At 39.1% G+C, this 13146-nt stretch overlaps 1 protein-coding gene across 1 annotated transcript; it reads right to left on the reverse strand.

Moving 5' to 3' along the window:
* Positions 1-625: 625 nt before the first annotated feature.
* Positions 626-12875, reverse strand: LOC115018067 (flotillin-2). The gene is made up of 11 exons (XM_029446873.1): positions 12658-12875; positions 10958-11039; positions 9766-9856; positions 9448-9571; positions 8683-8801; positions 6368-6481; positions 6164-6283; positions 5852-6066; positions 4506-4689; positions 3594-3743; positions 626-2645 (listed from the first exon to the last, which is right to left on the reverse strand). Exons 1-11 carry the CDS (start codon positions 12704-12706, stop codon positions 2607-2609), a joined length of 1287 nt encoding a protein of 428 aa, XP_029302733.1. The 5' UTR covers positions 12707-12875; the 3' UTR covers positions 626-2606.
* Between the last annotated feature and the right edge of the window lie 271 nt (positions 12876-13146).

Raw genomic sequence — 13146 nt, forward strand, 5'->3', positions numbered from 1 at the left:
GTGGCTGGCGTCTCCCTTAGAGATAGGGTGAGAAGCTCAGCCACCCGTGAGGGACTCGGAGTGGAGCCGCTGCTCCTTTGCGTTGAAAGGAGCCAGTTGCGGTGGTTCGGGCATCTAGTAAGGATGCCACCTGGGCGCCTCCCTAGGAAGGTGTTCCAGGTACGTCCAGCTGGGAGGAGACCCCGGGGAAGAACCAGGACTCGGTGGAGAGATTATATCTCCTCTCTGGCCTGGGAACGCCTCGGGATCCCCCAGTCGGAGCTGGCGAATGTGGCCCGGAGAAGTGAAGTTTGGGGTTCCCTACTGTAGCTGCTGCCCCCGCGACCCGACCCCGGATAAGCGGTAGACGATGGATGGAATATATATATACATATATATGAATACATATATAATATACATATATACTATATATATATATATATATACACACACACATATATAATATAGTATATATATACACATACACACATTTATACATACTGTATATATATAGTATATGTGTGTTTGTATACAGTATATATGGCTCTCATCACCATATCTTGAGCCAAGATTAAGAAGCAGAGTCAGGAGTCAGTGGAAACAAATATTATTAAATAAACTTTGCAGAATAGTAAATGGCAAAAAATAGTATGGCATTTTGATTTATTAGAATGACAATTAGCTAAGAGTGAACTGATTATTTTGAGTACAGATGGATGACATGCAGCAAGAGCATACAGGAACTCATGGCCGTTTGACAGTGTACGTGACGTAAATAACATTAGGAATATAACACAAACATGTCATATATACACTGGACACATTTATAGCTAAACAAAATCATTATGATCACAGTATTTCTCAAGTCACTATATCAGCAAATGATACACAAATAAATTAAGTAAGGATGAGCACAAAAAACAATATTAACAACAATAATCATAATAATAACAACAGTCGTTTGTGAATTCTGTGTCAGGATGCTCATAATGGCTGTTTCTTCAGTCTTAATAAAACTACCACTTCATTTGTCACCTGCTTGAGATATGAGGTTCAAACTAAACATGATGGTTTAGGTTTGGTGTAGATGGGTGTAGTTCTTTACAGCATTTAGTGGAGACAAGCAAAGGTGGGTGAAATACATGTCATAGGAGTTATGCCCAATAATATAGTGTACCTGGCAACTTCACCCCCAATCTTTTTCCAAAAGCCTTTCCACGTCTGATCATTTCTACTACTGCACTAAAACTCAACATTTGGTGCAATAGACTATAAAACAAAGCATTGTGACCATTTACAAAAAGCAACATCGCTGCTTTAAATAGATACGTTTAAGTACTCTGCTAAAAGATCTTTCTATATTTGATGTCACAGTTATTAAAAACACATCAGTGCAGACATGTGCAGACATTGAACAGAAAGTGTGTTTTCTCTGAAAAGTGTAGAAGTTTGGTTTGTTGAACATGGCTTAGCATCTACAGGTACTTGTAGTATGAAATGAAACATCAGATAAACTATGCAGTATCCGTAGTCCTTCTGATACAATGAAAATGAAAAGACAATCTACTCTATTTGGCATCACTATTTTGGCTTCTCATTTTCAAAATCTATTCACATTAAGCTTTTTCCACACAATATAAACATATTTCACACAACTCCAAGCCAGTCACTTTTACAATTTGCCAATGGATTTTTTTTCTCTTCTTTTTTTTATACACCAACTGATTTTTTCAATCTTAATCAAGGCCGAAACTACTAACGTTTTCACATTAACACCCACACTAAATAATAAAAAAACACATTACAAGCTAACCATATCAGCACAAGATCAGATTTTTCTTCCGATTTCCCTACCAGCATAAAATAAATAATAATCATCTGTATCATTCCTGATATCAACATATTGTAGAGATTTAAACTTCTTTCAGGAGAACAGATTTGCACAATGAAAGGGGCTTCTTTTAAGATTGTAAGCACCTGTTACATTGTAAAAATCAATCAATTCCACATTAAATAACATAAATAGTTAAACATTATAACATGTACAAAATAAAGAAAGCTCTACAATTAATAAGAACATATTCAGATCATCTAGAGAATGCAGATGTGCCTAACGATAAAAAAAGAGGTATATAAATCAACAAAAAGGCCTGCATCATACGGAATGTAAAAAGTGAGAGCAGAGGCCTTCTGGTCTAAAAAAGCACGACTCCAATGTACCAAAGAATAGATGTTAACATCAGATGTCAGGTCACATGGTAATATGAATCTAACCAGCATCACTCCAGTCTAATATCAGCTCCCGTTTTTGATGACATGTCATGAGAACGGGACAATATATATATATATATATATATATATATATATATATATTCAAATACAAAAAAATAAATAAAAACAAAACACAAAATATTCCCATGTGAAAATAAAATAAAACTAAAAATCTTTGAATGAGCAGCAGTGCATTCAGATCTTCTGGCCCTGTAAAAAGTAAGGCACCAGAGGTTTCCAAAATTCACTTGGTATACAGTATATACGTATAAAACAACACAATTCTTCAAGTGTATTAAAGGCAGTCGATCAGAGTGCATACAACAGATACTGAAGTCATGTGGCGTCGTCCGTTTTCAGGCTTGAGCATTGGTCATCTTCTGCAGAAACGGGATCTGTGGAAACAGGACAAACCTGCCATTGAAGCTCTGAGACAAACCCTCATGAATTTTCCATAACTGAGCTGGCGTGCATTCATGACCTACATTTCGTTGCATACAGTTCTTTATTAGGTTATTCCCGAAGGCTCAACTTGCTGATTACAACTCATTTTATGCTCCAATTGGAGACAAAAAGCTAAAATCCACCATCTAATAAACTGAACGTAGACACACGGTCTACTGAAAGAGGTAAGTAAGTTAACCACGTTTCCCTGTCACTATCAATGTCCTGTTTTCTGACAGGAATATATGAGTCAACAGAAACAGTTACAGAAATGTAAAGTATCTTGTAATAAAAGCAGGTCTCCTAACACTGGTGGAGGCTAGATGATACTGGTGTGCAACAAAAGGCATTCTTTGAGTCAGTATTTTTGTGTTTCCCTTTCTCAAAATGAACTAAGGCGACGCTTTAAGGGATTTTTATCCACCGTTTTTTATGTAGCATTCACTACCCATGGTGAGTCCTACTCAGCCGGTTCAAACTGTTGTATAACGCCCAGTTGTATAATCTGCGTTATGAAGTTTTAAAAGATGTGGGCCTTTACAAGTCAGAGAGGGTCTACTCGGGATTATGAGCCACGATATCGCGTCCTATGCTATTTTGAGTTTGACCATATGTCGCTCACAAGTACCTCAACTTTCTGAAAGTGCAATACTCACTCAGTAAAGTACCCCTTCAATTACAACCACCAACCAACAACAGGCTGTTCTTTTGTTGTTTTTATTAAAAATCAAATCAACATCTGTACACAGCTACGAAGTCAAAGTCTTTGTTCTAACCCCAAACCAACAAAACCATATCATCTCATCTGATTCAATATCCCTCATGCATTTAATATCTTATCTACACATACAGTCTCATTGTTATAACATCTGTTATTATTATGTTATTATCGAGCTTACCTTCGTCAAATCCACTCCAGTGAGAGCATTGACAGACACAGGAAGTTCAGCCAAAAGGCGGTTCACCTCGCCCGTCACGTGGTTGCTCTCCCCACTGAGGATGATTATCTCATTGGTCTTGGATAACGGCGCTGCCACCTTAGAAGCAATCTGCAAAGATACGATTATGTGTTTACTGTACTTAGGAAATAATCAAAGTATCCGACATGAAGTTATCAGTGATCATGTGATATATAATACAGTCATAGACTCAAGAGAAATCATCAAGATAAAGCGCTTGTGGTGATCGCTGTAAACCTGAGAGCTCTTTTACTCGCTCCTTGGTTTTAATACCCCATAGCCTGGAAAAAAATACTTTTGGCTATCTTGTGTTGAATTTGGGTTTAAGAACTGACTATTGCAACTATTAAAAGTTTCTAGTTTTTGGAAATATAGCTGTAAAATACTATTTTCTAAAAGCGAAACAAGTGTACTACGGCTTTGTGTGGTGGGATTCTGAGGTATTTAACAAACAAGATATGACAAAAGATTCAGAGGTGCTGACAGGCAGATTTATTAGACTTACACACTGCCAGGCGAGCTGTTCCCTTTGTTCCTTCAGATTTGATGGACAGATACTAGAGTGGTATCGATCTGGCAAGCAAGTGAATTAACAAATTTCCCTAATTGTCAAACTATCCCTTTAATGCCGATTGTATCACAGTGACTTTACAACTATAGCACTTGGAGAAGAAATGTTTCAACAAACATACTTCCTTGTATGGGGATCGTGCTTGTTGTAAAAAGTATTATGCACGAACAAACGAACAACTCAAAATGAAAGTTCGACTGAAGAAAACTGAAGGTGTTTAGTGAAGCTGGATGTGCATTATGGAATTTTTAAGGACACTTGGAGTGTGTTTTATGTTTTACCAAAGGCAGGGCCTCGAGCACCAGAGCAATCTTAGCTGCCTCTCCATACTGCTGGTAGGCCTCAGCCTTCAGTCTCATCTTCTCCGCCTCCGCCTTTCCCACTGCTTCGATGGAGCTAGCCTCCGCCTCACCGATCCTCTTGATCTTCTCTGCCTGAGCCTGGGATAACAGCACCGTCCTTGTCCTGATGCAGGGGAAACACACAAGTTAAAATAACTGATATCTGATCCCTCCTTTAACACGTCACACAATATGCTGCTTACTTATGACTTCTAATCATTCAAACAATAAACAATTCCACATCATGTTTCCGTTTGTCCACTCTGTAATAAACTTTATGACGTCATTACTTAATGCATCACACAGAAATCTTTGAGAACATTTACGTGGCTGAAATTTGGCCTCAAGCGCAACTAAGTAATATAAGACAGCCAATGGAAATGTGGCACGGTGAGTTCTGCTGTTAATATAGATGCAGGGCTGGAATGATGGGCTTCAACAATGTGTGACAGCTGGTTTGTCCTTAAGCAAAACTATACATCTCTACCAGGAGTACAGGGATGGTGCTGCTCTGTAGCTGCTGACCTCTGACCTCCCTGTAGAGCAGGGTAGAATCACACAAATGGGAGCTAAATGAGAATGTACTGTCCTGAAGCCTAAAATGACTAGACTTTGAAAAAACTGCAGAAGGCGACAATCTTGTTGGTCAATACCACTGACTTTCAAAACTCACTCTCTGCCTCCTACAAGGGGATATTTACCAAGACTACAGATGTAAATGACTTGCCTTGTATTGTGGTGTTGAAGGGAGACATACTGTTAAGTAACTTTATGCTACATCACATCATTTTCTCTCCACTTCTCAACCAGGATCACCTTAAAAAGCATTTTGCTTAAACGCAAACATGCAATGTTGAGATGTGCTGCTTTTCCTCTCTCTACATGTGCAAACTCTGACGGTTTAGAACCTAAAAAGGGCCACACGTCTGAGTAAATATCTCCCAGTCAGCTGGCATTTTAACAACCAGACTATCCTGTTCCACATACTCACATTTTTACTGCTCATAAATGGAGGCCGTTGCTGCGAGCAAATTAAATTCACAAGGTATGTCGGCTACAAAGGTTACAACAACAAAGCTGTAATATTGCTACTGGAGTGTTTTGTATTTTGACATGAGATGTTTCCAATTTCCACTCAAATCAGTTTGTTGCTGGACAAGAGGAGTGAGGTTTGTGCCGAACACTTGTTAGTTCTCTCAGTGATCATTTTCTACTGATGGATTGTCCTGGATTAAAAGAACTAAAAGCTCATAAAACTCCCCTTTAACAGACGGGTTCTCACTCACTTGTGCCCCTCAGCCAGCTGCTTCATTCTGTAGGCCTCGGCCTCAGCGGGCCTCTTGACTGTGGCAATGAGCTCTTTGTCTGTCCGTTCAACCTCCCTCTCCTCAATGGTGATCTGCTTCTTCCTCTGCACCACTAGGATCTCAATCTCTTCCAGGCGGATCTTTTGCTGCTCCTTGGCTGCCTGTAGCTCATACGCCAGCTGGGCCTCTGCTTTCTGAAAACATCAGCACATACACTGTCACGCTTCTCAAGCACACACACACACCTGATGTCCCACACATTACATTTGTGTAAGTTATGTAAGAGTCCACCTTCGTGTTGACTTCCTGGTTGAAAGAAGCTTTATGCAGCTCCAGTTCCCGTTTGGAGTCGGCCATCTTGGTGTCAGCCTGGAATTTGACGTCCATCATCTCCTTCTTACATTCTGCTTCCTATGAGACGATAAAGAAGTAAAGCAGTGTTTAGTTGGTTGTCGTACACTTCTTAGAGTCTCCCACCTGCTAAAGTCTCCTTACCCGTATCCCAGCATCCCTCTCTGCCTCAGCCACGCCGATGTCTGCATCCCTCTGGACAGCTGCAGTCTGCGTCTTCCCCAGGGAGCTCAGGTAGTCCAGTTTATCGTACACATCCTGCGAGCACAGACACACACGTCAACCTGTAAGCATCCTGTAAACACTAAACCACAGGAAACTAAAGTAGAACTGTGAACATTTTTAAAACGTAAAACCACATTTATCTTAGCCAACATAAAGTGAGGCTGTAACCGAGGATACGCATTCAATTTGTTCCATTTGTCAAAATCAAATTCAGGTCTGTGTCACCGGCTGGAAATCTTTCCCAGTTAATGAAGTAATGAACACAACTATGAAATCAAATATTAAACATTTCCAATGAAAGGATTGGACTAAGGAGAAGTGAAAAAATATTTTAGAGTCTGAGCGTAGAGTAACAGCGTTTTATTTAGTTTGCAGCGATCATGTTTTCTAAATATTATTTCTCTCTCACCACTGACCAACCACAGGTAGAGCATCTGTCTGTGGTTGGCAACAGCTTATTGATTTCCACACCTGCACTGAAGAGTTGTCGGCACAAGCGAATGCCTCATTAACTGGAACTGTGACAGAGCCGTCTGAACAGTGACAAGGTCTCAGCTGCATTCAACAATAACATCACAACTTCAACAGGATAGATCTTACAAATAATATCTACACCGAGAAACAAACTGCCACAACTATTTAGATATTTTGAATCTGGAACATATATACGAATATATATATATATATATACATACTGTATATATATATACATATACATACTGTATATATATATACTGCATATATATATAAATAAATATAAATATAAATATATATATATATATTGCATATATATATATATATATATATATATATATATACAAATAAATATATATATACCAATAAATATATATATATATAAATATATATATAAATATATATTGCATATATATATATATCAATAAATATATATATAAATAAATATATATATATTGCATATATATATATCAATAAATATAAATATATATATATCAATAAATATATATATAAAAATATATAAATAAATAAATATATATAAATAAAGACAACCCACAAATGTCTGAGGCCTCCACTAATGAGCTAACTGGTCATGATGCATCACAGAAACCATCTCCGCCCGAGCTAACTGATGTGAAACTAATTGACTCTGGGCTTTCAGCTGAGCACTATGGTCAGCAGCTGCGTCTACACTGCGCTTCAATTAGTTCTAATCAACAACAGTAAACTCTCCGGGAGGAGGGAGTTTTCTTCCAGTCAATCATTAGAGACATTAAAACCAGTAAAGAGGACTTCCGACTGTAGATAAAAACATATTTGATACATTAAAAACAAGATAGGGTGGCTGTTGACTCTGGTTTATATGACTTCTAAAGTACTGCCTATAAACACACACTGCATTTCCCACATGTTAGGCTCTTAATGGTGGTTCATGGGTCATACAGAAATGGAGCTCTTAAAATCACAAAGATGCTCTTCTAAGCTGAAAGTGTGTGAGCATTAGTCTCTCCTCATCAGTTCCAGTGGGTTCCAGTGGACAGATTCATTTCAATACAATAAATGATCAGTATGTGAAGCCACTATCACAGTAAACAATATTATCATAATATTAATTTAACCTTCTGAAAAACTAATATAAAGCTCAAATTACAGACCTAACAGACCACGAGACTCTGAACACCAGCAGGATAGTTGTTCTACGTTTAGGATGGTTGACTGGAAATGACTGGTGTGTGTGTGTGTGTGTGTGTGTGTGTGTGTGTGTGTGTGTCTCTCTCTCACTTAATGTTACGACCCGTAAACACACGCTGCTTTAGGAGATCGATAAGCTAAATGTCAGCCGAGCTAACTTTGGCCACATAGCACTTGGATGCTTTCCATTCTGCTTATTATGCTCCCTCACTTCCTCGCTCCACCGTCCTCAGGCCTGTGATCCAGAAATTGACCGAGGTCCGCCATAATAGAGGATGTTCCAATCACTTAAATGCGTCTCGGAGGAGACGAGGAGCGAGGACAGAAGAGCGAAGATTCTCATTTATGCTGAACAGGCACGTGCACTGGATGTTTTTGGATCGAGGCAGCAGATCTATTTCAATAAGTGCTGTTTTCGCTTTGTACTGGAGAACATTTCAAGTCACAATCCATGCTGAATTGTATTATTTTGACCCGTCTTTGCTCAGTTGTTACATTAGCAGGTATTCTGCTCACTGTCAGAGTACCAGGTATTGTAGCCGTAGCCTCTCACGGCACCGACAACACACCTTGATGGTAAAGCTGAGAATCTCAATGCCCATCCTGCCCACGTCGGGAGCTGCTACCTCCCTCACCAGTTTAGCAAACTGGTCTCTGTCCTGATAGATCTGCTCTACAGTCAAGGTACCTACAAAAGAGAGACTTTGTCAATATTTCCATACCACATGTCCATCTGTGTCTTGCAATTCAAAATGGCACTTTCACAAACTGGCAGCAGTTTTCATGCATCAACATTTCTTTGGTTTATGTAAAAACAAGTGCAGCAGAATATTCGTAACCCTTTAGAGAAGCGTGTAATCCTTTAACTAGAGAGACACAAAGGTCAAAGAGTTATTAGGTTTTAACAATATGCAAATACTGCACTGCTGCCACAAATTAATCTAGAGATGAGAAAATGTGTAGTTTAATAACTCTGTTAACCAGCAGAAATATTATCTGCAACAATCTTGATAAAGAAATAATTGTTGAGTTGACAAAGATTCAAGCCTCTCCTTTGCAAACAGTTGCTTCTTTTCTCTGTTTTATATAATATAATTGTAAGTTGAATGTATTTTGGTTTTGGACTGTTGGTCGCACAAATAAAGACGTTTGAAGACGTCACCTCGGACAGTTTTTACTATCTCAAAGAAAAAACGATGAATTCCCAAAATAGTCGGCAGATTGATTGAAAATTTAAATAATTGTTAATTGCAGCCCAAAACCACTCTTATTAATTATGTACACAGATATTACAGAAAACTGTTTCAGGTGACAAACACAATTGTTGCCCTTACCTAGAATGGAGCGCAGGTGTCCCTCCAAAGTCTGTATAACCACAGCTTTGATTTCCATGACTGATTTCCCCAGGAACTGCTCACAAGCTACTGCCAGTAAGTCCTGCTCCGTCATGACTTTCACCTGAAGAAGACACCGTGAGGTCAGCTCATCTGGTGACGGACCAAACTCTCAACGTCAAGTCAACGTTCCAGCTTTCTGCACTTGACAGTTTTTGCTCTAAAGACACTAAAAACCAGTCAGATGAAGTGTTGTCCATGTGTGTGTGTGTGTGTGTGTGTGTGTGGGTTCACAGTGAGGACCCTGGGTGGTCTTACCTGAGCCACCCCTGTTACAGTGATGGCAACCCCCTCTGCTGTCTCCACATCCTCACATCGGGGCTGCAGAGTCATGATCTCGAGGGTTATCCTGCAGCGAAAGAACAATAGCACATAAATTGGGCAATGAAGAGAGGAATATTAAGTGATAAGAGCAAGCTGTGGAATAAAATCTGTAGATGTTAAATGCTGTATATTGTTGGGAAACGAGGAAATCTGATGCTAGTTGTTCATTAGAATCACAATCAGCTTGATCACACATACAAGCAGCAATAAACAATAACACTTTCTATATACAAGTAAAGCGTATCAAGACAGTATCTGTACATTTATTTTACTTTTTCATGTTTTACCACATTGAATTTAAGGTAGCCTTTTTTTTTTTAACAGATCAAAATAAAAAGACTAAAAATAACTACATACATCTATTATTGATGAAGGAAATGTGTCTTATTCTGCTTTAAGTCACTCAGGGTGCAATGTGAATGTGGGTTAGTATAATTATTGTAAATGTATTGTAAATTATTTGGGGGTTCAGACAGTGTCCACCCACAGCTGTGTTTCTGCCATTTTGCTGCTAATTAACCACGAGCACATGAATCAGGGACATCACAACAGCATTACTCAGGAAAAATCTCAACTTTGTCTGTGACATGTGGCAGGACCGTTGAACAGCGCTGTGGAATATAAAACGGCTGTGATAAAATGTTGATCTCTCAGCAGAGATCAACCAGCCAACGAAAAAATAACCTGTAACGCCCCGGTCTTGTGTGAGACTGCACATTAGTACGGTGCACATTTAGCAGTCAAGCTACTCATCTTAGAGAAGAGGGAATGTGTAGGCTGAAGAGGAAATACACCTGTGTACCTGTTTACATTGGAAACAACAACACTGTGTGTAGTAGTAGACAGAACACGCTAGACAAGCTTTCATCCTCCACTTGTTTACAGACCGCCAGCAGGAAATGGGACTGATTTCCCTGTGGAAATCCAAGGCAGCAAAAGCCCATTTCAGCTGTGGTCTTTTTAAAAACCTCGGCCATTTTATCCAAATGAGTTCGAACAGAGGGCTTTGAATAGTGTAATCCACTTATCTGTGATGAGTAACATTTGCTGGCACAATCATTTCAAGGCGCTGCTAAAAGACCAACTCCATGTCAAGATAAATGGACCTTCTGTTTTTATTTTTCACCTTTGGGTGTCCGAGATGAGCCACCAAGCCCAGGCCCAGCCTCCCACAGTGTAGGTCCTTGTATCAGAGGCACAACAACCACCTGAGGGAAGAGGGACAGTTGCAGTTGTTAAAACCTTCACAGCAAAACAACATGTTGATATTAAACTGTAGGAAAGACAAAACAGAGCACACAAATGTTGACTGGATTTAACATAAAATCACATTGATTCAAAATGGATTTAACTTGGGGGCTTGTACAAAAACTGTCTGTCAAAAGCAGGTTGTGTGAATAAAATGACAACATTAAACACAAAATGTTTAAAAGTACATGGCAAAAACTGAAAACTGGCTGTAATGACTCCCAACCCGGGGGTCGAGACCCTTCCAAGGGTTCACGTAATAAACCTCGGGGGCTGTGAGACTAAAACACGGCAGGAAAGCCAAAACATTTTTTTTACTTCTTGAGATTATCCTATAACCTTTGTTTTGTGAAACACTGAATAGTTTTACATTTTCAGGGATTAAATGTTTCGATTAAAACAGGGAATCTCTCTTTGGCGGTAAAGACAAGACAAATGGCAGTAGTGGAAGAAGTAATTAGATCCTTAATTTAAGTAAAAAGTAAACTTATTATTATTATTATTTTTAAATGCTTCAATTATAAGTTAAAGTCCTCAGTGTATTGTTACTGGAGTAAAAGTATAGATGTATTACAAGCAAATTGAACTTGAACTTGAAGTATCTAAAGTAAAAGTACTCATAATGCAGAATGGCTCCTTCCAGTGTTTCACTACTAGCTAGATTCATAGAATAGTACTGCATCATATCAAATAAGCAGATGTTCTATGTTTTAGGGGTCACACAAGCCACACATATTGGGAAGCACTGCTGTACAGCATACAGATGTGTTGTGATATTGTGTGTGACGATACTACACATCAAATACCATTGTGCATTCATTTCAACTGTGTGCTGTACCCTGTTGGACACACATGTATGTGTACAGTAGTCCACATGTAGTAGACTGTTTACATTCAGTGAAGTTTCATTCTCAAACTTGAATCCATTCATATATTGAACATTATTTAAACAATACAGAGATAATAATAAACTAATGTTATCTATGTAAGATTTTGCCAGAACACATCGGCTGAAGAAATGTAAAACACATTTTAAAAGCCTCAAATGACTCTTAATGTTTTGTACCTTTCCACACAGCTTGAGCATTGTGTTTGGCTTTACTTGCTGAGCTAATTATACACAGCTACATGGATGAGCAAACCCCCGCCCTCCTCAGCTATAACATCATTGTGGGCCTACATGAAGACACAGACTGCTTACAAAGACAGCAGACTTCGTAGTAATTATTGACACATTTGTGGTGGTTTAATATTTAAGTATACTCGACGCTTTAACTGTAGCCCATTATTACCTGCCTTAGCACTAACGTACCGTCGCTGCGATGCTTGCTAACGAGGTTAGCATTACGGTTCTAAGTAAATCGTGATTGACGTTCATTTAATAACACAGATTTAGTATATTTGCATAGTAGCTACCAGGTTATTTTAGCATTAGTAGTCGAGCTATTTTTGCACCAAACAAGAGCTAAATCAACGTGTTTCATTTAGCCCCCTCCGTCAGCTAACTAACGTCAGCTGGCCCGTTAGATCTCATCTAAATGACAGCTAGCTAAGCTCAGTCTGGAGGGGAACACCTACCAGACACCACCAGAGCTTCGTTCGGCCCCACAGTTAAGCAGTTCCCCATGTTGACTCGAGATGACAAAAGAAACAAACTAGCTTTACGGAGTTAATGGTATAACTGTTATTATCAGCTGTTTTAAGCCAAGTCTGAACGGTGTGAAAAGAGTCTTCACGTCCCGCAAGCCGACAGCAACAATACAGCCCCCGCCCCGCCTAACTACACCGCACAGTGACGTAACGTTTGTCAACACGAGAGACTGTCAAGGCTACATGCCACATTTTGGAAGCCTTGCTAAACTATTTATGTTACTCATACTGCAAGATTGATTCATCTACATTCATTGCGAGTGGAAAAGATAGCTCTGATGCAGCTCGACGACCCCCTTCGTAGAGATTGACCTACATTTACAATGTACTCCTTTTACTTCCTTTCTGGTGTCACTGTATTTTGAAAATGTTCACCGGAAGTGGTAGTATGTCATTATATGCACATTGACGCTAGCT

Source organism: Cottoperca gobio, chromosome 13 (assembly GCF_900634415.1).
Source record: "Cottoperca gobio chromosome 13, fCotGob3.1, whole genome shotgun sequence".
NCBI lineage: Eukaryota > Metazoa > Chordata > Actinopteri > Perciformes > Bovichtidae > Cottoperca > Cottoperca gobio.